This window comes from Cupressus sempervirens, chromosome 5, assembly GCF_028749045.1.
Source record: "Cupressus sempervirens isolate cs-2001-9-10 chromosome 5, ASM2874904v1, whole genome shotgun sequence".
In the NCBI taxonomy this organism is placed as follows: domain Eukaryota; kingdom Viridiplantae; phylum Streptophyta; class Pinopsida; order Cupressales; family Cupressaceae; genus Cupressus; species Cupressus sempervirens.
This window is the reverse complement of record NC_143122.1, coordinates 86,730,890-86,757,266: the sequence shown is the minus strand read 5'-3', so window position 1 is coordinate 86,757,266 and position 26,377 is coordinate 86,730,890. Positions and strand designations below refer to the sequence as shown.

The 26,377-nt window shown below is 34.6% G+C and overlaps 1 protein-coding gene across 1 annotated transcript in view; it reads right to left on the bottom strand.

Moving 5' to 3' along the window:
* Positions 1 to 3,417: 3,417 nt before the first annotated feature.
* LOC149554671 (uncharacterized) overlaps positions 3,418 to 26,377 on the bottom strand; it is a 36,300-nt gene continuing 13,340 nt past the window's right edge. Inside the window, exon 2 of the mRNA XM_089828951.1 lies at positions 3,418 to 3,972. Coding sequence (XP_089685077.1) covers positions 3,418 to 3,972 — 555 coding nt within the window. The remainder of the gene's footprint in view (positions 3,973 to 26,377) is intronic.

Sequence of the window (26,377 nt, the reverse complement as noted above, 5' to 3'; positions counted from 1 at the left end):
GAATATTTCAATAAGGAACTTCTCAAACACAATACATGCAATAGTGAATAGAAGATGAGGACATGTATGCCCGCTTGCTTGTTTGCATATATTCTATTCAACTAAACTATTACAAAATCTGGGAGCATTTGGCTTCAACCAAATTTTTTTAAAAATCTTCAAACCACTAAAACTCAAAACTTAAACTTATAGCTCTAATGGCTGCATTCAACAATGCCTAGAGCAATCACTGCTTCAACAGGTCGAATTCAATAAACAAAAAACTTACAGAATGACCAGAGAAGAAACACATGCAACCATAGGCATGAAATGAACTTCCTTCTGTCTTCTGCATGACTGGATCTGCTCATCAATTTCTTTCTTCTTCCTTCTCTTCTCTTCTCTGCAACACTCTAATTTGCTGAGCTTCTTCTCTCTTCAACTAGTCGAATGAGACTATTTTATTCCTTTTTGTCTCTTGCCAAAAATATTTCTACCTCTTTTTCAAATTTGAAAAACTCACCTACCCACATTAAATTTTTTGATAGTCATTATGGCAATCGGTGGGCATTTAGCTCTAGGGGCAAATGACTATATGCAATTAATATTTCAACAAGTAAGTACTGACTTTTGTCACTTTTTAATCAAAGCCAATAAGTTGACTTTTTTAATATGAAATTTGTTAAGTTAATAACCATGTTTAAATTATGCAAAAAAAAAAAAAGTTAGTAACTTAAGGACATTAATAGTTATTATATAGTTATTTTGAAGTCTACAAATTACAAGACTATTAGTATTGTTAAAAGCTGGAATATTTGTAAGATACTAAAAGTAAATTAGATGATAAGAGTGAGAATGCATTTTTGTTGGCTATGATGAGCAATCTAAGGCATATAGGTAGTTTAATCCTATCACCAAGAAAGTCATTATGAGTAGGGATGTTGTATTTAAAGAGGATGAATCTTGGGATAAAAATATAGATACAATTGTTATAGGTGCTGCAACAATACCATATGATGGGAAGGATTAAAAGGATCATGAAGATTAAGAGGATCAATCAAGTGACCAAGAAGGAACTCCACCATGAAGTCCACAAGGAGATCACTTAGAAAATGAAGTTCAACATGGAGAATCTTCGAATTCACAAGTAATGATTCAAATCCTATACTTGCATGATTGAGAACAAGGATTGCAAGCAAGAAAACTAAAAGCTTGAATGAGATTTTTGATCAAGGAAGTAAAATAGATTTGCAAAAAAAAAATTCTTTATTTGCTCAAAGATCCTATATATTCTAAAGATGCAATTAAGGAAGGACATTGGATTAATGCAATGAATGATGAAATAGAATCTATTGAGAAAAATGATACATGGGAATTAGTTGATTTTCCTAAGAACAAAGATTGCATTGGTGTAAAATGGGTTTATAAGACTAAGTTTAGAGCTAATGGAGATATAGACAAATTAAAGCAAGGATAGCACCTACAAGAAGGCTTGATATTGTCATAATAGTATTAGCTATTGCAACTCAAAAAAATGGATGGTTCACCAAAGGGACAGCAAATTAGCATTTTTGAATGGATATTTGGAGAAAGAAGTGTATGTGCAACAACCACTAGGATATGAAATAAGAGGATCTATGAAGACAAATTTTATAAGTTGAAGAAGGCACTCTATAGATTGAAGCAAGCTCCAAGAGCCTGGTACAATAGAATAGATTCATACATGATGGAGAATGGATTCAAAATAAGCACTAGTGAACTTACATTATATACCAAGATCAATGAACAAGGTTAGATTTTGATTGTTTGTTTATATGTTGATGATTTGATCTTTACAGGCAATCTATCTATTGACATGTTTAAATCAGCAATGTATAAGAAATTTGAAATGACAAATCTAGGATTGATGAAATATTTTCTTAGCATTGAAGTTACTAAAAATGATAAAAGAATTTTCATTTGTCAAAGTAAATATGCAAAAGATGTTTTGAAAATATTTAAATTGATAAATTGCAATCCAGTTTCTACACCTATGGTAGTAGGCACCAAACTAAACATGAGAAAGGTTTTGACTCAACTATATTTAGAAGATTGGGTGGTAGTTTGATATATCTTGCAACAACCAGACTAGATATTATGTATGGAGTGAGTTTAATTTCTAGATTCATGGACTCGCCTAAGAATTCACATTGGCAGGTAGGAAAATGAATATTAAGATATATTGTAGGAACTATGAATCATGGCATATTGTACTCTACTTCAAATAATTTTAAATTAGTTGGATATATAGATAGTGATTTTATAGGGAATATTGAAGATAGAAGGAGCACATCTAGATATACATTTCATCTTGGAATGGGCATTGTAGCCTATACATCAAAGAAGAAACCTATAGTACTCTCTCATTAGTTGCTCTCATTAGTTGAAGTAGAGTATGTAGTGAAAATAACAACAACATGTCAAATAGTATGGATGCAAAGGACTTTGAAAGACTTAATGCAAGCTCAAGATGGATCTACTACAATCTATTATGATAAGAAGTCAGCTATTGCACTTTCAAAGAACCATGTGTTTTAGAAGAGGACAAAGTACATTGACACAAGGTATCACTTTATTAGAGAGTTGGTTAGTAACAAAGAAATTAATCTACAGCATTACAGATCAGAAGCAACATGCAGAGATCTTCACCAAGGCTTTAGCATAGAAACAATTTGAAATTTTGAGGGATGCACTGAGAATTGTAAATATTAATGATGTAGACAGTAGAAATTAGAGGGGAGTGTTAGAAATAATAATTTCTACTTAAGATTATTTGTCCATCATTAGATGTTTCTAGATGAATAGGTTTATATATTTTGGTTGTGTTAGCTGTAGCATTTTTCAGAAGTGTGTAGATATTTTCTCTTGTTCGCTAATGGTGGATTTCTCTAGAATATTGTACACTTGCCTATAAAAGAGCACTATTTATTCATTTGAAATCACAGTGAATGAAATATAATATATTTTTATTGTGCAGCAGCACATAGTATTCAGTTTTTTTTTTCATTTTCCTGTGCCTCTGCCATCCATCAAAATTAAATAACATAAAATAATAATATTAAAAATGATCACTAAACTCCTGTGACTTAAATGCCATGCTCACTGTAATACTAGAATAATTCTTTTCGAATGACCTTAAGAATAACGAACATATATAGAATTTTCAATGATCTCTAATGATCAACGTACCTGTATTTTATATCAGACTCCACAAAGAAAAAAGAAAAGAGGATTTGGATTCTTCACAAGATCAAAGTGTTTGATTATATACATATATATATTCAGTACACATCACTAACTCGTATTTTACACAATATCTAACACTTTCTATGTATATTATCCATAAATTGGTCTCGAAAAGTTTGCAAAGAGTAATACAGGAAGTTCTATGTTACCTGCTCAGAGATCCATATAATCAAAGCTCCACATATTTAGGTCAAACTCCTGTTCTTCATAATCCAAGAGATTTCCTGTAAATAGCAAGCCCTCCCAAATCCCTTCTGGCACATTAGTACTGATATCGTTAAACCATTCTGAAGCATAATCCAAAGGGTTCATGAAATTTTCATTACTTGCTACATCTGCAACATGGGTCGCTTCATTAACCTGATTGCATGCATTTTTTGACGTGGAGCTGCAGGCCTGAGTTATAACATTTGGTTTTGACATCTTATTTGAAGAGTGGATATGGATTTTTTGACTCTGGATTTGTTCCTTGTCTGGGAAGTTGAGCTTTGTGTTATGTCTTCCCACCTTCCTAGCTGCTTCATCATAAGCTCTTGCAGCCCCCTCTGGAGTGTTAAAAGTGCCAAGCCAGACTCTCATTCCTTTAATGGTGTCTCTGATTTCTGCTACCCATTTACCCCGTGGCCTTTTCCTGATTCCTCTGTATGGATGCTCTTTGATTCTCTCTTCACCCTTTACCTTCACCATGGAGGTTCTTATCGAAAAGCTCTGCAAAAATTAGAAAACACAATTTAGTTGCACTGTTATAACTTGAGAGACAGTTTAATTAGAAATAATAGACACAAAATGACCAATGCAATATTTGATATGGGTACGTTCTACCATAAATAAAGTAGGTTCAAAACCTGATCTTAGAACTCTGTCAAGCTCAGTACTCCAAAATCTTAATATAACCAAACTCCAGTTACTAAACCCATCTTACAACTTTGAGAAATTCATCTTTCTGTTTTTAGATCATACAACCGCACCTAATTGACTTTTATCGATCATTCATCAGTACGTATCAATTCATCCTCTATAATTAAAATTGCTATCTGCAATTTTTTATCATAATGTGTTAATTCACGCTCTCCAATTTTTACCTACCAACAATGGATGTATGAAACAGCCTTAGAAAAGTCAATACATGAAGCTTTATCCTTTCATCCAAGCAGAGATTAACCATATGTAATTCTTATCATAATGTAAGAATTCATGCTCTTTCATTTCTACACCACAGTAATTGGTGTCTAAAACATCCATAGAAAGTAAATAGAGACCTTTGTAGAAGTTTTATCTCCTAGTATGGACTGTGGAGTAAATATAAAGTTGGTCGAACAAGAGCAATCTCAATCTTTCTTATCATATAATCGCCAGCTGCAATCCTTATCATAGTGTAAGATTTATGTTCTTAATTTGTACTACGAGTAATTACAGGTCTTACATGAACAACTGTGGAATTAAGTTATTGTAACAAGTAATATTTCTATAATTTCTATATTCAAGTAAAGACTCATCATCTGCAATTCCGTAAAGACTGCTCCTATAAAACCAATGCCACATCAGCAATTCTTATAATATGTGGAAGTAAAGGAGAGTCAAAGTCATTTGAATATTGACTAGTCAACATTAGTTGATTAATTATTATTAAATTTAACAAAAAAGATACATTTACATATATACTTAAATCTAAAAGAACCATAATTTAGTTACCAGAATACCAAGACAAACAAATTATGTCGACCTTTTTGACAGAAGCTCCATAATCTGTCTAAGAACACAAGGGGGAGAATATTGTAGGAGTGCTTTACCACTCTACCACGAAGCTATAAAGCTTGCCCAGAATCTTTTTTGACATAAAAGATGCCTAGCTCGACATCGAGGAGGTCTAACCAAGTAAAACCAAGAGAGGTATGGAACTATGTGATTAAATGAAATTATGCGTAATACCCATTCACTAATGTCCATATGTAAGGACAACTAAATCAATGCATGTAGAGAATCATTAGAATATCTCAAACATCATGTGCAAATCTCTTTCTATCACATTTAAATTTCCACTATACTCTATCAACATACATGCATACAATTAAAACATGCTTGACAAAAAAATGTAAATCCTAAATGTTCACATACAGTCTATGCCATTAAGCATGGTGCTCATTTTTTGACTAGTCAAATAAGATTTAGAACACATTTGATATCTTTAAAGAGAATACTCTATATGCACAAATATCCATAAGAAATACTAATTAGTTTTTAACTAACAACTTCCTTACTGTTAAGACATCAATTGCACCATTATGATTGTGAAATAAATGCCATAATTTTATAACAACTTCTAGTGTACCACCAATACATACGTACTCAACATTATGAAATAAAAAGATTCTACATTCAAAACATATGAATTAGATATTATCCAAGAACCATGTAGAATATCATTGTAATGACCTTTGAATAAACATATTCCCATTATGAACTATCAACTCACATACATGATAATAAAAGCTCATACATTCTAAACTAATGAATTTTAAGAGTTCATATGAACACCATTATCAATAGAAATTGAAAGATTGTTTGAATTCAATGCATAATGACACACTCACTATAAAAGAATACAACAACACAATAAGATACTGCTAATAAAGTACATCTCAATTATACTTATGAATATACTTTTCTCAATTATAATTTAACACAACTATTGTAAGAAGTGTTTTCAAACTTAACACAATTATTATAAGACTTGCTCACAACTAAAATTTATGCGTCACCAAGAATAGCAATAGGATGAAACATCCTCAATATCGAAGCCCCAAACTTAGGTTGGGATTTCTATCCACAAAGTAATAAGGTGTCTTTCTAATCACACAATGATCAAAATTTTGGATGCCAATTTATTTAGTAAGTTCCAATAGAAAATCCTATCTCAGGTAGGTTGAAGTATTAAGCAATAATTTCCATTCGCACTACTTACTATGATCATATTCGTCTATAGAGAGGATTTCATTTCATGACTATGGATTTGCACTCTAAACAGTCATATCATCATTCTATTGAATTTTGTAGAAAAAGTTATTATGATTTACTGTTTAATGTTGGGAAGTTAATTCATTCTCAATACTTAATAGGGAGCCAACATTCAACAAGTCCCATAAGGAAGTTCTAAGGTAATCCACGGGGCACTCCTGTTTATAACATTATTAGATGTATCAAACTTATATATATATATATATATATATATATATATATATATATATATATATATATATATATATATATATATATATTCAATGGCTTCCTCTATCTCCACCTATCACAAGAAGAAAGTAGTTCTTAGAATTCAATGGAATGCATAATATTCAAATAGTCTTCCAAGTTTTTCACACATATTTTCTGTGAGAAATATTAAAAATTAAAATCATTCACAACCCTAAACCTAAAAATCTACTTAGCACTCACAATTGTCGAGTGATAGTTTTTCTCGGTAAACACTAATAAACTGAGTGGCAAGAGAGTTTATCAAGTGAGCTCGGCAAATGAAGAAAAAACAACTCGGTAGCCAAAGGATGTTGAGTGAGCTCGGTAGTGTGATTACCGAGTGAACTCGGTAGCCACAGGAGGGTGGAGCTTGGTAGAAGAAAGCACCGAGCGAGGTCGGTAGCCACTGCAGGGAGGAGCTTGGTAGAAGACGTTACCGAGTGAACTCAGGTTGAACTACAGATGACTTCTACCAAAGATAATACCGAGTGACAAAACTATAATGTGAACTCCTTTTCACCATTAAAACTAGAGAGCCAGAACTTGAAGCTTTCAAATAAACTTTTCAAATGCAAGGAATAGAAGAAGAGGAACAATGGATTCAAGTATGCCTGCTTTCTTTCTATTCAACTTAGATTCAAACTATTACAAAATCTGGGAGCATTTGGCTTCAACCAGAAAATCCTAAAATAACCCTAAACTAGTAAAACTTGAACAACTTCAATACTTCAAAACCTTAAACTTGTAGCTCTAATGGCTGCTTACAATAATGTCTAGAGCAATCACTACTTCAATAGGTCAAAACAAACAAATAAACTATGAACTTACAAAATGATAGCTAGAAACATGTGCAACTACAAGCACAACAACGATTCCTTCTGTCTCTGCAATGACTGATCTGTCAACCACTTTTTTTCTTCTTCTCTGCAACTTCTAAGCTCTTCAACTTCAACTTCTTCTGTCTCTCTCTCTGATAGAATAATTGTAAACATTCCTTTTTGTCATACTTGCAAAATGTGTCCCCCTCATTTTTGAATTTGAAAACTCACCTACCCATATTAATTTTTTTGAATGTTCAGGGGTGGTAGGTGGGTGTTTAGCTCCAAGAGAAAACAACTAAATGCAATAAATATTTCAACACTCCCCCTTTGTCCCAAGCCAAACAAAAAATAAGAATCACTGCTGATCCACATCAACTACACCAAGACACTCTCTTAAGTGTACAAAAGTTCCAATGCCTAATGGCTTTGTTAAAATGTCTGCTAGTTGTTGCTCAGACTTACAAAATTCTACTTTGATATCTCCATTCTCTACCAACTCTCTGATGAAGTGATATCTGATCTCTATATGTTTGCTTCTCCCATGGAAGACTGGATTCTTGGACAATGCAATAGATGAGATGTTGTCACAATAAATTGTGGTTCCATCCTCTTGCCTTTCATTCAAATCTGTCAAGATCCTCCTTAACCAAATAGCTTGACATGTTGTTGCATTTGCTGCTATGTTTTTAGCCTCTGCTATAGATTAAGCAACAATAGGTTCCTTCTTGGATGCTCATGAAATTTCACCTGATCCCATATGAAACATGTATCCGAAAGTGCTCTTCCTATCATCTATACTTCTAACCCAATCACTATCAATATAACCCACCAAATTGAATTCATTTGATGCAGTATACAAAATTCTAAATCCCTTGGTACCATTCACATACCTTAGGATCCTCTTTCTCGCTTGCCAACGGGAATCCTTTGGTGTTTCCATAAATCTGGAAATCAAACTTACTACATGCATTAGGTCTAGCTGAGTTGTAGTCAAGTACATTAAACTTTCAACCATACTCTTGTATAGTGTTAGATCCAGTCTCTTGCTAGAGTCTTCTTTGCTCAACTTTAGACCTATTGTTGTTGGTGTTGGGGCTGCCTTACTATTTTGCATTTTAAATCTCTCCAAGATCTGCCTTGCATATTTTTCTTGAGAGATAAAGATGCCATCATGCATTTGTTTTACTTCTATGCCTAGAAAATATTTCAAGAGACCAAGGTCTGTCATGTCAAACTCATTTTTTATGGTCTCTTTGAACTCACCAATTAGATCCTTGTCATTGCCAGTAAAAATCAAATCATCTACATACAAGAAAAAAATCAATACATTTTCATTTGTTGCCTTGATGTAGAGAGTAGGCTCACCATTGCTTGTGCTATAGCCATTTCTCATCAAATATGATTCAATCCTATTGTACCATGCCATTGGAGCCTGCTTGAGCTCATAAAGAGCTCTCTTCAATTATATAATTTATTCTCTTCACCTAAAACTTCATAACCAAGTGGCTGCTCCACATATACTTCTTCTTTCAATACACCATTTAGGAAGGTAGACTTCTCATCCATTTGAAATACCTTCCATTTGTGTTGAGCTGCAATTGCTATGACAACATGCATGGTTTCCATTCTTGCAACTGGGGCATATGTCTCATCATAATCTCTACCATACTGTTGTTTGTAGCCCTTGACTACTAGCCTTGCCTTATGTCTATCAATCTTGCCTTCAACATTGCATTTGGTCTTATAGACCCATTTCACTCCAATCACTTGCTTCTTGGGAGGAAAATTAGTTAGCTCCCATGTCTCATTTCTTTCTATAGCATCTATCTCCTCATCCATTGCCTTACACCATTTATTCTCCTTGATAGCTTCTTCAAAATATATTGGATCACTATGAGAAAATAATGCAAAATTAACACTCTCATCATAATCTTCATACCTTTCATCTTGGTATATCTCCCTAAGACTCTTGGTCTTTCTCGGTAACAGGGAGGAGAGTGTGGGATTAGAATCTTCACTGTTGTTTCTTGGCACTGACACTCGATCATGCCTAGAGGAGCTCGGTAATGACTGAGGCTGCTTGGCTTTTCTTCTATCTACTCCTTCTTCTTGCTATTCATTAGCATCCTCTTCACTTATAATTGGCACTTTACTTGATGTGCTCAGTGACTCATCAACTGAACCATACCAAGATTGATTTTCAAGAAATTTCACATCTCTTGAAAGCATCATCTTGTTGTTCAATGGGTCATACAATCTGTATGCCTTTGATTCTAAGTTGTACCCTATGAAGATGCACTTCACACCTTTGTCATCCAATTTCTACCTTTTCTCTTTAGGCACATGTGCATATGTAACACATCCAAACACCCTTAGGTGTTCAACTATCCATCTTCCTCATGACCATGCTTCCATTGGAATTCTATCGCGAACTGCCTTTGTAGGACACCTATTAATTAGGTAACCTATTGTTACCATAGCCTCTCCCCAAAATTTAGTTGGGAGACCTTTCTCTTTCATCATGCTCCTTGCCATTTCAACAATGGTCTTATTCTTTCTTTTAGCCACTCCATTCTGCTATGGTGTATAGTTGACTGTGAGCTCTTTCTTTATGCCATGTTTCCTGCAAAAATTTAAAAAAGAATTGGAGGTATACTCCCCTCCTCTATCTGATCTTAGGACCTTGATATAGTGTCCACATTCTCTTTTAGCCTAGGCTTTAAATTCTATAAATTTTTCAAATGCTTTAGATTCATTCTTTAAGAAATAGACCCATGTCCTACGACTAAAATTATCAATGAATGTCATGAAATAAGTACTCCTCCCAATGGAAGTAATTTGCATAGGACCGACTAGGTCAGTATACACTAACTCTAATTCTAGCCCTCCTAGAATTTCTAGAATTAAAGGGAAGCCTATGTTGCTTACCCAAAATACAAGCATCACACTTGTCACATGAATTTTCTATTCGTGGCAAGCCTTCCAGGGTATACTTTAAGAAACCCCTCCTTTAAAAAAAGGTGTAAAAATTTGGCAAAAGGTGTAAAACACCTGACAAAAAAATTTATTTTTTTGTGGTGAAAAAAATAGTTTACAAAGAAAAAATAATAATCTCCATTGGCGAATCATTCATAGTCTCTCAAACGATGTTTAAAATCTGGGCGAATTGTGTTATTTTAAAACCACAAAAAAATTATGCATTGGCGAACAAAAAATAATAATCACAGTAAAATTTTAATTTTTTGGGTGAATCATTTCATTGTATTCAAGGTTAAAAAAACATATGCGAAGTCAATGGCATCGAAGGTTTGCGAAGGGTTTCATCAGTTTGAAGTTGGCAATTGCAAAACTGCGAGAAAGGCTTTAACAGGTCTATCGCAATGTTGCTATCAAAGTCAAAGTTAATAGTTTGTGTGTTGCGAAACTGCGAGGAGGGCAAAGATCGCATCATTTCTGATTGAAAAGATAAATGAGGACTTAACTTTGCAACTTTATGAAAAGGAGATTTTGTGGCATTGGCAGTAGCAATTAAATGATGGTGATTTACTGAACCTTTATGTTATGAAGTCACAAAAAGGGAGATCACATTATCAGAAGTTTTATTCTGGTAGTTAGACTGTTGGTTGTGACACCGCAAAATGTTAGTTCAGGAAATTTTTGCATGTTCTCAGCGGTTAAAGGGAAAGGACTTCTAGCAATTGCAAAAAGGGAGATCACATCATCAGAGGTTTTATGTAGGCAGTTAGTCTGTTGGTTGCAAGACCGCAAAATGTTAATTCAGGTAGTTTTTGCATGTTCATAGTGGTTAAAGGGAAAGTTCTTCTGGTAGTCGCAAAATGGGAGATTGCATCATCAGAGGTTTTATGCAGGCAGTTAGTCTATTGGTTGCGAGACCGCGAAATGTTAATTCAGGTAGTTTTTCCATGTTCGCAGCGGTTAAAGGGAAAGTTCTTCTAGTAGTCGCAAAATGGGAGATCGCATCATCAGAGGTTTTATGCAGGCAGTTAGTCTGTTGGTTGTGAGACTGTGAAATGTTAAGTCAGGCCATTTTTGCATGTTCAAAGTGGTTAAAGGGAAAAGATATGTCATCCTGCGAAGTCATGAAAAGTTAAGATGAAGCAGTCTTCGCCACTTTGCACCGGTTAGAAGGAAATGGGTTTTCACAACTACAACAACGCAATGTGAAACATTTAAGTTTTGAAGCTATGACAAAAGGTGAATCTCATTAGAAGAGGATATAAGGCTTATCGCAGGGTCGCAAGGATAAAGTGAATATTTGATTTAATGGTTGCGATAGTCCGAGAAAAGAAAAAGAAGGGTTTTGCAGTTTCGCGAAAAGATTTCAAGGTTAAGTTGAACCAATTGTGATAGAGCATAGAAAGAAGGGTTTCACAACTCATAAAATTTTACAATGACAAATACAATGTATTTTTAAAGCTTGAAACTTTGAAAGTACAAAAGAATAGGTTTTCAAATCTATTATCTGATTCTGGACAGCTGATGAGTTGACATTCTAAGGCAAATGAAATAAAGGCAGTAGTTACTACTAGTAGTGGTCAATAATAGATATCCATGCACATGCTAGCTTTTAAAATTTAAAGCCATTAAAATTTAAAAATTTAACACCATGGCCCATCACGAAGTTGCAGAAAACTAGAATTCTCAGATATCTAGAGCTTACAGAGCAAAAGGATTCAAGAATTTGCAGTAAGATCAGAATGGCAGAAGCAGAATCATCAGTAAAGAAGGGCACTAGAGAGGGCAGCAAGGTTTCATTGTCTGCCAAATTTGCAAAAGAAAAATTGAAGATTCTCCCTAAATCTTCCAATGTTCAAAGTGCTAATGTCCACACGTTTAGAGATTCTTACAACTTTTGTAGAGATGCTCAAGTACTGTACACCAATGGAACTAAATTGTTTTGGTACTTTTACAAGAATAGGGTGCATAAGGTTCCTGTCTCAAATCCATGGACAAGGAACCTGGAAAAGTTGATAATGCCAGAGGTGTATGTGGATGTTGACCTTATCAAGGCACTGGTAAATGCATATAATCCAACCACTCGGTCCTTTCATAGAAAGGATATGAGCATTCTCTGTACGTTGATTAAGGATGCTTTTATTGAAGCATTTGATTTGCAGGGTCCCATGTCAGTTCCTATTAACCTAGAAAAATTGGAAGCAACATTTGAGAAATCTATAGAGAGATTTCTATACAACACATACAATGTTGTGACATATCCCGAGGGAAAATCAAAACAAGATGAAAGGAGAATTCCCAAAAATGGTTACTGATTTTATACCCTTGTCATATTTGTGGGCATACTTTTAGAAAATAGTTTTTGGATTGAACAAACTATTGGGAGTAGATGGATCCATGGATGCCTCCCCAACATTGTATGTGATAGCTCTAGACATTTAGGACCCACAGACTAATGTGGGGTATGATTTTGGAACATTCATTGCTGATAGTGTTCATCAGCAAATGGTGATAGCTCAACAAGGTGATCTTGGAAATTTTAAATTTCTACATTACTCATTGCTTATGCATCTCATCCTCTTCTACAAAGTGGCCCATGTGGATTCTAGTTTCGTTGAAGGTTTGGACAATTTCGGAGAGACATTGCCTATTCAAAGATGGACAAGATTATGGCAGAGGTTCTGCTCTTTTTCTAATTCCCTCTCTTTTTATAATGATTTTGTTGCAACTATTCATATGATGTTAGGTTCAAAATTAGAAAGATTAGCTAGGTTAATTAGGAAGATTGTTAGACCAACTATGTGTTTTGATGATGAGGGACCAATTGATCATGATTGGGGTAGTGCCTTTTTGTTAGCAAAATGTACAGTGATTAGATTTTTTGGTTGTTCCCAACCCCCTCATTTCTTGCCAAGATATGTACTGAAGAGGGTGGGTGCAGTGGAATTTTTTTGGCAATTGTTATCCATGAATAGAGAATATCTAGGGCCAACCATTAAAAAGGGGTCTTTTATGTGTAGAAATTTCAAAGTAGGGGATTTTGAAATTGGTAAAGAGGCCATTAAGGAAGTTGATGCCTTCCTAAGAGAGTTAAATTTCCCCACTGCCCCCACTAGCGTTTATGACCCATATAACATTGTTGCAAGTGCTCTTAAATAAATGAGGGGTTATAATGTCATCATTGAAAGGAAAATTTGGGAAGAGGATGTCATTAGGGATGTATTGTCTGAAGATGTCTGTGCTGATAGGGTGCAAAAGTGGAGACAAATCCTCTTAGTAGAGGAAGAAATGAAGAAAGTAGATCCTAATTTCTAGGGTTTCTATTCTTATTTACCCTATTTTAAACAAATTGATAAGTGTATTGAGGAGTTTGATAAAATTATGGCTCAAGTTCCTCAAACTGCTAGAGATAGGGTAAACCCTTCTTCTCCAGAGGCAGATGTTGTATTGGATATTAGTGACGAAGAAGATCAGCCTGACCCTTCAAACTGGGATAAAGGGGGCAAGAAGAAACAAAAATTGATTGAGGTTATAGAAAAGGCTAGAGAGAAAGCCTTAAAAGTGCTTCCAAAAGGAACTAGGTATTTTGATGATGCCAAAAAAAAGTTCTTAATTGATCAAGCTACTGAAGAGGAGAGGAGACCCAATAGTTTAGAACTGCAGTCCATGATGCTGGATGAAAGAATTATACAGGCTCAAGAATTCATGAAGGATGATGATTTTATCAAGAGTGAAGAATTCAAAATTTTTTTGTATAAACTCAAACAGAATGAACCTTCTTTGCATGTAAAACTTGGAGACATAGATGAAAAAGTGACTAAAATGGTGCAGAAGCTCCAAGCCTATGATCTTAACAGTGAAAGCCTCACTATAGATGAGGCTAGGGAATTGGTACAAAGGAGTGGTATGATATTTTTCCCAAGATGGGATATTAGTTCATCATTCCTACTTGATCAAATGAGGAGAAAAGAAAAATCAATCTCTTATGAGGAGATTAATCCATTTGGTGAATTGCAGGGGGCAGGATTTAATATAGATACTAAGACAATGGCTATTTGGAGTGTGGCTCCAGAATCAGAGAAGCCTACCCTAATGGAAATTAAAGAGACACTAGCAGGTAATGCAATTTTTTGGAATGCACATTCAACTTCTTCAGATCAAATTTACAACCTCCAAAACACTACTGCTATGCTAGGCAAGAACAAGATTGATATTCTTCAAGAACAACTGGTGCAGACATATGAAAATTACTTTGATGATAGGAAGAAGTATGAAGAGGAAATGAGAAGAACATATGTTCTACAACATGCTTTGGAGGAATCAAAAAAGGAGAATGAAGATTTGAAAAGAGAAGAAAGGTCACTAAGAGTAAGGGAGGTACAAGACTAGAATATTCAAAATAACTAGATAGCAGAAGAACCACATCCAGTAACACATATGGATGTGGATGAGTTTGAGATTAGCAAGGATGCAAAGATCAGGACAATGAAAATTTTTTTGATTCATAGAATCACTGCTTTAAAGAGAGCCTCTGTAAATCTACATAGTATGTATATTACTCTGCAGAGTAATGAATACTAATGCTCTGAGGCTTTATCACTATTATCTCCATTGTTTTCCCAGTGGGGGCCATACATTCAATTCTTTGATAGGTTAGTTCCTTTACTCACATAGAAAAATGAACTACCTAAGGAGATCATTGTTTTTATAAGGAAAATGATACATCAAGTTAAAGAATTGAATTCATTCTTCATTGGTAAGATCGAAGTAGTAAGAGGAAAATTGAAAAGCATAGCATTGGGTACCCCAGATTTCATTCCAACAATTTTGAACAATGAAGGGTATGTCAAATCTTGGAAAAAGTGGTCTAAATATTTTGATCTAATATTATACCATCCAAGATTTATAGCATTTTCAAGAGGTGAATCAAGTTGTGATCAAGTTGTATATGATATGATTGATATAACATACAAAACTGAAGCAGACATGAACAAAATTACTGGAGAGGGTAAAGCCATCACAGATGCAAAATGGACTAAAAACATCAGTGAATTAGAGGTAGTTAGAAATATAGCATGGCCTATTGTGGATATAGATATTGCCATCTGGGAGGTTATAGTAGATATCAAAGCAATCCCTTCAGTAGAAGATGATTAGCACAAAAGATGGTGGCCCTGAGGAATTAATTAGAGGACAAGTGTTGCAGAAGAATATCAAAGAGAATCTATTCATCATAACAGATTACCTTACCTTTGTGGTACATCCGCTGTGGGTAATGTTGTAGTTAGAACTAGAAGACAGGCTTAATGATCACTTGCCACTTGTCACATTTTGTAATTGTTTCCCCTTTTTCTATTAAAATATGTCACAAAAGGTTTCAAAAAATTGTAATGATTATCTTAATTGTTGTTATCTTTTGTCTTTTGTAATGAATCATGATGTAACCTTTGTAAGCCTGAAGCTTGTTGCAACTCAAGTGATATAATATATGAGTTCCCAAGGCTTAGAAATGGTTTGATCTATTGTTATTTTTCAGATTAAGTATAATTTTTTTAAAGAGAAGATATTGTTCCAACTCTATGTATTTCAATTTTCCATTATGTTTTGTAGTCAATAGTTCTCTGTGATGTTATGGGCTTTGCACACATCTCTATTATCTCTTTTTTTATTATCAAACAACTAAATCAAGAGAAAGATACAAAAATAACATTGTGTCAACAATATGAATAGAGTAACAACTAACAAAAATCTTGAACTCAAATCAAGAGAAAGGTACAAAAATAACATTATGTCAACAATAGAGTAACAAAAATCTTGAACTCAATTTTTGTAAATTGTAATTGCAATATGACTGAATAATGAATATGGAAGAATTGAAGTAGAGTATATTGTATACCTATAAATTCCTTAGAACTGAATGCTACATTACTAAATCACAATTCACTTCATTGACTCAGTCTCAATTGTGATGCTTCTATATCTCATATGGACTCTAGAATCCAGATCCTGAAACTGAAGTCTGACTAGTAGTAATAGGTTCCTCTTCATTCTAAATTGGGTATTCAAAATCCATTAAATCTTTATCTTCATTTTGACTTTGAGACCTAAATTCATCATTTATGTTGGAGTCAGCAGTAGAAGTAGAACCACCATCTCCTAAAGTGTTGCAAAGGCCTCGTCTTTCACGTGTGGAATTCCAAATGGCCAATGACCTATCATAAGAAAAATCGCTAACATTGTATTGAGTTACAAACAACCTCAAACAAGTTTCCAAATTTTTGTCTAGTTTGTTTCTGAAATTTGATTTCAAAAACCCCAATACACTGAAAAATCTCTCATCTTCCACCAACCCTAATATCATTTTTTGACATAAATCGGCAAGTTTGAAATATTTTGATATTGAAGTACGTAATACTTCACTCTGACTTGTCCTTTTCCAGAGCCTTGTTATTGCACCAAGATTGAATGGATTCTCAAAGTTTTCCATTTGGTTTTTCATACACAATGCAAAAAGTTTACATTGATTTTTAAGATTATTTGAATCTAAGATTCCTTGTATTAGTTGTCCATTGCAATCTGTATGCTTTGAAAATTGTGTTATCAATTCATCAAGTTTATTATGAAACAACTTTGCATGAGTTGGATTATGTCCAAAGTGTTTCCAAAATTGAGGAAACACACAACTCATGGCTTCAAGAATTTCTTCTCAAGGGAATCTTTCACGAATCTCACTTGAAAGTTGGTAGGAAATAGACTTCACATTTTCACTAACAAATTTAACAATCTTGTCAAAATCATCCTTTCTAATTGGTAGTACTCTGCCTCTCTTGATGTTTTTAGATTGGTGCATTGGTATTTCAAATCCTTTCACAAACACACATAGCTCATTTTTCCCATTGAATTGTAAAAAATTCTTAGCATGATTCAAATTTGTAATTATCTCCCACCTTGAAAAAATTGGGCTATGACCTGAGAGATCTGAATACAAAGAATCCAGAGCCATGCATGTCATTTTACATAAATCAGAATACTCATGAATATACATAGTTCTATCTTGAGCTTTCTTAACAAGTTTGTTCATTAAATCCAACATGGGGAGAAGACTGGCTAAAGTTAATAGGTTCTTTGTATCACTTAACTTATTTAACAAATTAGGAGCTCTGTCCACTGTAAGGCGTTGCTCATATAGAACTCCAATCAAGGATTGATATTTTGCTAGAACTCATTCTTCTTGTCCATGCAAAGATATCCATCTGGTCTTAACATCCTTGAGAATCTTATTTCCTGCTGTTACTCCCTCAAAAAAAATCTTAAATTCTACAAAGCATTTAGGACTTCTGCAAAAGTATGAGTGGAGGTCACGAATTAGATCTTCAAATTTTGATACTGTAGGAAAAGTACTTACAATCTTATATGCTAAATTCATCCGGTGGGCCATGCAGTGTATGCCAAGCATGTAAGGTGCAATACTAGTTTGTAATCTTGCACAAAGACCAATCCTTTGCCCTTGCATTACTACAGCTCCAGTGGCTCCGACACACACTAACTTCTTTGCAACTATCAAGTCATCCATACTAGCAATTTCATTCAAAGCTTTCTTAACTTCTAAATATAAATTTTCTATAGTTGAATTGGCCCTCATTTTATGAACACAAATTAGATTAGCTTGACAGACATGATCTTTTACAATATATACATGCATACATACCCAAGCAGTGTTATCTACCACAGTGACTTCATCTAAGGATAATGAAATGAACTTGGATTCTTTTACTCTCTCTTGTATATTTTTCTTTTCCACCTCAGCAAGACAGCTTGCCATTTCCCATCCAATGTATATTGACCAATGTGACATAGGATAGTGAGGAACTCTAAAAAAGATAATAAATTACCATATTCTGAAAAGTCTCTCATAGGATGCCCTCTAGATACAATATGAAAAATAACACTCATCTGAACGTTCTTTGCCAAGTTTACATCATTGGTTGCATGTTGAAGCCCATCCTTGATTGGATTGCCACTACTGTCACTACCAATTACCACTATTTTCTTGAAATTCTCTTTATATTCTATGGCATACTTAACATGAAGGAATTCTTCCTTTGATTTCCATCTCACTACCGCTACTTCCTTTCCATCTATGATTTGTTTTTCATAAACCTTACCAATATGTTTTTCTATAGTGTCAAGCTTTAACTGCAACTTTTTCTCTCTTTTAGTTTTCCAGGTACAAATCATACACTTGCATTCTGTTGGTCGTTAATCATTGTTTGTGATTGATTTAATAAACTAGTACTTTGCTACCCAATCAACCTAGAAAGTCCTTTTCATTTCCCACTCCCACCCCATTTTTACGTTCCTTTTTCTTTTCTTCCTACCAACATCAATATTATCTTCTATTACAACATCTTCTATTGTTGGAACATTGTTATCCTTGTTTGATGCATTTTGATTTAATTGAATAACAACCTGCTCTTCTAGTGGTGGTGAGGTATTGTGATTTCCTTCTACACTTGTACTTGCAAAATTTGGTGGACCAAAAAAATTGTCAATTCCAAAGAAAGTCTTTATGGTAGTATCTGTAAGTTTTTGGCATTTTGATGTAAGACTAATCCCTTCACTACCCTTGGGGGTCTTACCCTTGTCACTTCCCTAAGACTGAGCAATATTAGTTACAGGCTCACCCCCCCCTGACATCTCAATCCACTGATAATCCATTTAAACTTTACTTCCCTGAGAATAAGCAGTATTACTTTCAAACTAGGAATTGAAAGTTAAAGAAAAACAGTTAAATTTCAAATCTAATTTTTGACAGTTGGTGAATCGACATTCCACAACAAAGGAAATAGGATATTGACCTTAGGTGGTCAATATCCATGCATGCAAGCTTTAAAAACCATTAACGTCCATGTTTTGAAAAATTTGTAATGAAAATGAGATAAGAAAGGAAACTGTAGATAAGCTTCTGATTAAATTAAACTACATAAGCTCAAGGAGAGTATTTTATAGCACAGCTGCACATACCAGTGTACCACCACTTGTGGAAGCTATCTCTGGAGTCTGAGTCTTGCCCGCGATGTGTCTTGCGCTACAAAAAATTTGATGGAGTGCTAGCGGTATTTAGTGAATGTCTCATTGCTTGGGTGAATTTGGATTTATATACAAATCAATATAATTACCAATTTACCACGCCAAACGAGCAGACTCCTCCATGACAAAATGAAAGTGTGTTGGAAAAATGAGTTGACTCCTCCACTTCCCATAACGTGAAACCAGTTGACTCCTCCACGGTAAAATGAAACTAGGATGGCAAATTCTCCCATACTACATTAAACAGAAACTTGAAACCCGACGAACATTACATGATAAGCATTATCTGGTTAGCTGAGTGAAAGGCGAATACTACCAAGGAAAATCTCAAACGTAACATTTTCCTTGGTGATTACAATGCTAGGCAACCAAGTAAACCCAACAAAGCTTGGTGACTAGGAAACCATGGAAGGGCTCAAAAATCACCAAAAATAACACTAGCAAAATGTCAAATTTTCCAAAATATGAAAATTTGCCACTATATTATACCCTAAAGCATTCTACCATTCTTTTATTTGACAACAAATTTAAACCAACATAGCCAAGATGACCATACTTGAGATGCCATAACCATGAAGGGTCTTCAATCACACTTCTTAGAGTTGATTGTGTGTGAGGTGTAGCACCAACTTGAGATGAGAAACATGTCTCTATCCTCAGGGGAAACATTTTGTTCTTTGTCATTTGAACTGCTGCAAGTAAGTTCTTGCTCCCATTCTTTTCATGAATGACACATGTGTCATTCTCCATCAACACTTTGTATCCATTTTGAATGAGCTGACCAATGCTCATCAAATTGTGCTTCATACTAGGGGAAAAATACACATTTTGTATTTCCTTCTTCTCACCTTTCTTGGTGCTTACCATAATTGATCCTTTGCCCACTACTGGTAGTGTTCCATTATTACCCATTTTAATCTCAGAGTTGAAACTCTTGTCAATGAATGAAAACAAGGTTTCATTACCACTCATGTGGTTGTTACATCCACTGTCGAGGTACCAAACCTTAGGGCTTCCTTCTTCACCAACATTACACATGATGAAGGCAGTGGCATTGTTTCCACTTCCCATGTTCACATCAGCCACATTTTCTTGTCTTGACTGATCATTTTGCTTCTTACAGCATTCACTTGCATAATGCCCATATTTATGACAGTAGTAGCATTCTACATTACTCTTATTTGAGTTGTATTTTTTCTTACCTCCTCTTGAAGTATTTTGTGAGCTACTTGCTCCATCTACTCTTCCTGAGCTTTTTGCTACAACATTTCTTTATCCTCTATTACCTCAGCCTTTGCCTCTAGAGTTTCTACCTAAGCCATTTCTTCCTCTCCCTCTCCCTCTTGGATTTGATTGAGCCTTGAATGCTTGCTCTTGGGAAGTAGAAGATGTAGATCTATTCATCCTATGCTCATGGGTTTGAAGAGTACCCATCAATTCATCCATTGTCAAAATAGTGAGGTCTTTTGCCTCTTCTATGGTCATGACCAAATTGTCATATTTATGAGGTAAACTCCTCAATATCTTTTTCACTATCCTCTACTCTTGATAGTCTTCTGTATTTGACTTTAGTTGATTAAACACATTGGAGGTCCTTGAACTGAAATCTGCAACTAATTCATTTTCCTTCATCTGAAGGTTCTCAAACTCCCTCCTTATATTCTGTAGCTTTACTGTATGGACTTTATCAGTCCCCTTGAAATTTGACTCAAGGATATCTCAAGCTTCCTTTGCATAATTTGCTACTACAATCTTTGGAAATATTGTCTCTATCATTGCTACTTCAATCAAAATCAATGCATTTGCATCCTTTCTCCTTGACTCTTTCAAATGAGTCTTCTGTGTATTTGTGAGGGCAACATACTGAGTTTGGTCTGTCACATCATTGAACCCATTAACTACAAACTCCCACAAATCATTTGCAACCATAATGGTTTTTATTTTCTTTGCCCATCTATCATATTTTTGTCCATTGAAGGGTGGTGGTTGCTGCCATATCTTTCCTGCATCTCCTGCCATGATAAATATCCCAAAAAATTAATTTTGTAACTCACTGTGGATGTGGGGCCTCAAAGCTCTAATACCATGTGAGAAATATTAAAAATTAAAATCATTCACAACCCTGAATCTAAAAATTTTCTCGGCACTCACAATTGTCAAGTGACAGTTTTTCTTGGTAAACACTAAGAAACTGAGTGGTAGGAGAGGTTATTGAGTGAGCTCGATAAATGAAGAAAAAACAACTCGGTAGCCAAAGGACGCCGAGTGAGCTCAGTAGTGTGATTACTAAGGGAACTCAGTAGCCATAGGAGGGTGGAGCTCAGTAGAAGAAAGCACCGAGTGAGGTCAGTAGCCACTGCAAGGAGGAGCTCAGTAGAAGACATTATTGAGTGAACTCGGCTTGAACTGTAGATGACTTCTACCAAAGACAATACTGAGTGACAAAACTATAACGTGAACTCCTTTTCACCATTAAAACCAGAGAGCTAGAACTTGAAGCTTTCAAATAAAATTTTCAAATGCAAGGAATAAAAGAAGAGGAACAATGGATTCAAGTATGCCTACTTGCTTTCTATTCAACTTAGATTCAAACTATTACAAAATCTAGGAGCATTCGGCTTCAACCAGAAAACCCTAAAATAACCCTAAACTAGTAAAACTTGAACAACTTCAATACTTCAAAACCTTAAACTGGCAGCTCTAATGGCTGCTTACAATAATGCCTAGAGCAATCACTGCTTCAACAGGTTGAACAAAACAAATAAACTATAAACTTATAGAATGATAGGTAGAAACATGTGCAACTGCAAGCATGATGATTCCTTCTGTCTCTACAATGACTGATCTGCTGATCACTTTTTTTTCTTCTTCTCTGCAACTTATGAGCTCTTCAACTTCAACTTCTTTTGTCTCTCTCTCTGATCGAATAATTGTAAACATTCCTTTTTGTCATACTTGCAAACTATTTTCCCCCTCATTTTTGAATTTGAAATCTCACCTACCCATATTAAATTTTCTAAATGTTCAGGAGTGGTAGGTGGGTGTTTGGTTCCGGTGACAAACAACTAAATGCAATAAATATTCTAACATTTGCAACATATGTTTAGTTTTTATAATGATATTGCATAGGAAAAATGTTTCAAAATGCAAATATTGGTGGCTTAGAAGGGGGTTTCTGAATCTATTGTTTTCTCCTATAATTCAATTCATTGAAAGGCTTTCATATTCAATTTGTTAAGTGAGAAACAAGAACACTACATTCACTGGCATACCATTCTTTCTAATGCCATTGAAAGAATCAATTAAACTGATCATAAGGTTTAACATATCAATGCCACTCAAAGAATAAAAAAAGTTTTAAAGATTTGGATTAAAGTTTACCATCTATGGAGTTTTCTATCCAGAATCTATTCACATTGACTAAGACTCTTAAATGAAGACATGAATTAATAAAATTTCACAAACTAGAAGGAACCTGGTCCAATCCGATAGTTGGCAAAGCTCTTTCCTCAATCTCCCTTTCTTGTTCCTCTAGTTGGATTTTAGGTGGTTGCCAATGGTGATGGCACCAATCTACAACTGCCTTCTTTCCCTTGGTGAGATCCAGATTGCATTTTAACCAAAAGTCCATGCCATGAAGAAGATAAGTGTCAGTGACAAGTTGAACATTGCTGAAGAGAATGAAGGAGTCATTCCCTTAATTCCCATTAATAATAATGTTTGAAATGCACACACAAACTACTGAGAGAGAGAGAGCATAATCAACCGAGCCAATAGAGATAAATTCACTTTGGACGGCTTATTTCCTTTTCTCAAAGAATGCGGCAATAGGACTACGAAACAGGCCACCAAAGGCATTGGTAGAAACCACAAAAACCAATGGATTTTCACCCTCTTCCAATTGATTTACCATGAGAGCAGGGATGACAGCAATAGAAATATGAGAACCCACTAAGATGGCATAGATGGCTAAATCCTTTAAACTAAGAATAGAGCCTCACCATATAAACATTTTATTTATTTACTTTTGTTCCCCCTAAGCTTTCTTACATAGTACCAATATATACCCCTCCTACATTCAGATCTTTAGTCTCCATAGCATATTCGCTGAAAACCACAATTATTTGAGCCATTCTTGTTATTTCCCCCACTAATCGCATGCCAAAAATAGCTATCTCTCCTCCTGTGGTGAATAGTTATTGATAATATTTGTAACTAATTGATGTAACTCCCTCTAAATGATACCTAACATCTCATATTACTGTATAACATATATTTATTTTTAGAAATTTGTTTATATGCCAAAATTAAATGGTCTCAACCAATCTACGTGGCATTCTAAAATCAATTTAGTCTTTGAACAAGTAACGGGTTGTGACAAATTATTTATCATAATTTAATTATTTAGGCTCCTATATTTCTCTCTCAGTAATTGACATTTAAAACATTTTGTATAGAAAGTCAACAAAGGCATTCTTAGAGCCTTTGTTGGAATATTTAATGTAGCATTGACATTTGCCCCAGGAGCCAAATGCCCACCTACTACTTGACGACCAACAGAATAGATAGAAAACATAAATTTGGTAGGTGAGATTTTGAATTTGAACATTGAGGGGGAAAATGGAATGTGACAAAAATGAATGTTTCTAAATTCATTCATAAGCAGAGTTTGGAGATCAAGCAGATTAGTAGTTGCAGAGTTCAGCAGAGTAGAGAAAAGGAAGAAGAACAAAGTGGTTGGCAGATCCACTTATTGCAGAGACAAAAGGAAGTATGTTCAGTGTCTCAAGTTGCATATGACACCTCTGTTCATTTTGTGATTTTGTTGTTATTTGGTTTTGTCCTGTTGAAGCAGTGATTGTGTTGGTGTTTTAAAAAGTACTAAAACTACTAAGCGACAAAATGCTTAATACAAAAATGAAAGTACATACACAATCTAAAGACTAGCCTATTCTTATTAACAATTGCATATGTAAGGTATTTGGACCCAACTTCAACAAAACCACATATGGTTTTCTACTCTTTTGGCTCTGCAAAACCAGGGTGGGTATACCCAGGGATGGTTCAAAACTGCAACAACTGTATAAGAATTATTCTCATTTTCATTCTGATTCTCATTTCAAGATCCTCAAAACATATACATAATTCTTACTAACTTGGTAAACACATCCCATAAAATAGATATGGCCAAGAATTCTTCTATAGATCTGCAGATGTTTTTAACAACAATGGCTAACTAAAGCTAAAACATTCCTTGCAGACAAGTGCTAGCCAACTTTGAAGATCTATAGGAAATAAAAGTAAAATTTGATTTGATGATGCATTTGAATAACCATTTATAATATATTTCTCCTTCAGCTGAAATAACTTGATCAGTGCCTAATCCATTGGGGTTCAGAGTCTATAGCAGATTCTTAGATCTAATTTGTTGCTTTACAACAAATTCTATCAGCAATTCTTATCAGAATTTATCAATCAAAATCCTTTTCAATACTTAAGAAATCTCATCACATTCATCAAAGCCTTTATTTAATCCATTGAATTAAAAACAATGATAAATGGATATACAACCTAACTAGATTGCATTCAATTGCACAAGCTTTTACTCATACAACATCAAGCTAGCTAAGTATTTAAAAGGAGACAAAACTCAGAAAGAACTGATATGGGGACAGTTCATAATTTGTATTCATTTTCTTTGAAAATGGTATATCCTTTACAATAGACTCAGAATGGCCTTCAGAAAGAAACACAGCTCATTCTATATTCATGTATTCTCAGAGAATTGACAGAAAAAATACATTACAAACTTGCTTTCAAAATTTGGACCAAAAACTAGACTAAGCATAGTACTTAGAACAATAGAATTTGGACCCTTCTTTAGCCTTGGGATGTCACTTAAATAGTGTGAGATGCAACAAGCTTCAGGCTAAAGACAAATGATAGGTGCCCTTTTAAAAGGCACTTACATACACTTCTATCAAAAAGACAAGAACAAAATAACAGAAAGGCCTATTACATCAAACATTCCTTGGTGGGTACCTTTCTGTTATGCTTCTCAGTTGTTGAGATAGGAAAATATGATTTGATTTTACAATCATTCTTCATCCTCAGAGTACATAGCCATGAGGTCTGAAAGTGATGTATCATCTTTAGTTACCTACAAACTTACTTTAATCTGGGGATCTTCCATGTCTTCATTACTAACGACGAGAGTAACTGTTACTTTTGCATCTTCCTCCTCATCTTCTCCTGACATTTGTTCTATAAACTAATTTTTCAATTTATTAAAAGCATCATCATCTGGCCAATCAAAACTTAGAGCTTCTCTTTGTATCTTTATTAAAGAATATCATTTGCATTTGGACAGCAGATATACATATGATTGTAATATCATTATTCCTCTCCCTCCATTTCTGTGCAAGAGGAGTTAGTTTATCCTTATCTCTGTTCAACTCATCGATGAGGGTTACAATTCTTGTCAACTGATCATAAAAAGTTGACCATTGTATTTTATCCCTCAAATATACCATACCCTGCTTTAATTTTTCTTCCTGTTGATTTCTAAATTCTATTTGCAACTCATGTAATTTTGTTTTCTCTGCTTCAAAGTCCTTTGCAGTATATAATTGGGGCCTTTCAAGGGTGTCAGGTATTTCAATGATAGGGGTTGATCCAACAAATGACTGTGAAGGGTATGCAATTCTAAGTGTACTGGATTCTCCCACCTTTCTTTTCCCAAGTATCTTCTCCAATTGAGATACCTTGTTTTCCAACTCAATTCTCTTTTTTTCTTCTTTATTGTAGGCATCCACCACTATTTCATACTTACTCTGTAGATTAGTCATTTCCTTTTCTCCTTTTTCTGTAGTGGCCAAGGAAAATTTAGAATAGTCCACATTCATGTGGGCTACCTGTACATGTGAAGTATCAGCGACCCTCCTCACAATGATACTCCTTGTTAGTCCTGAATCATCAGG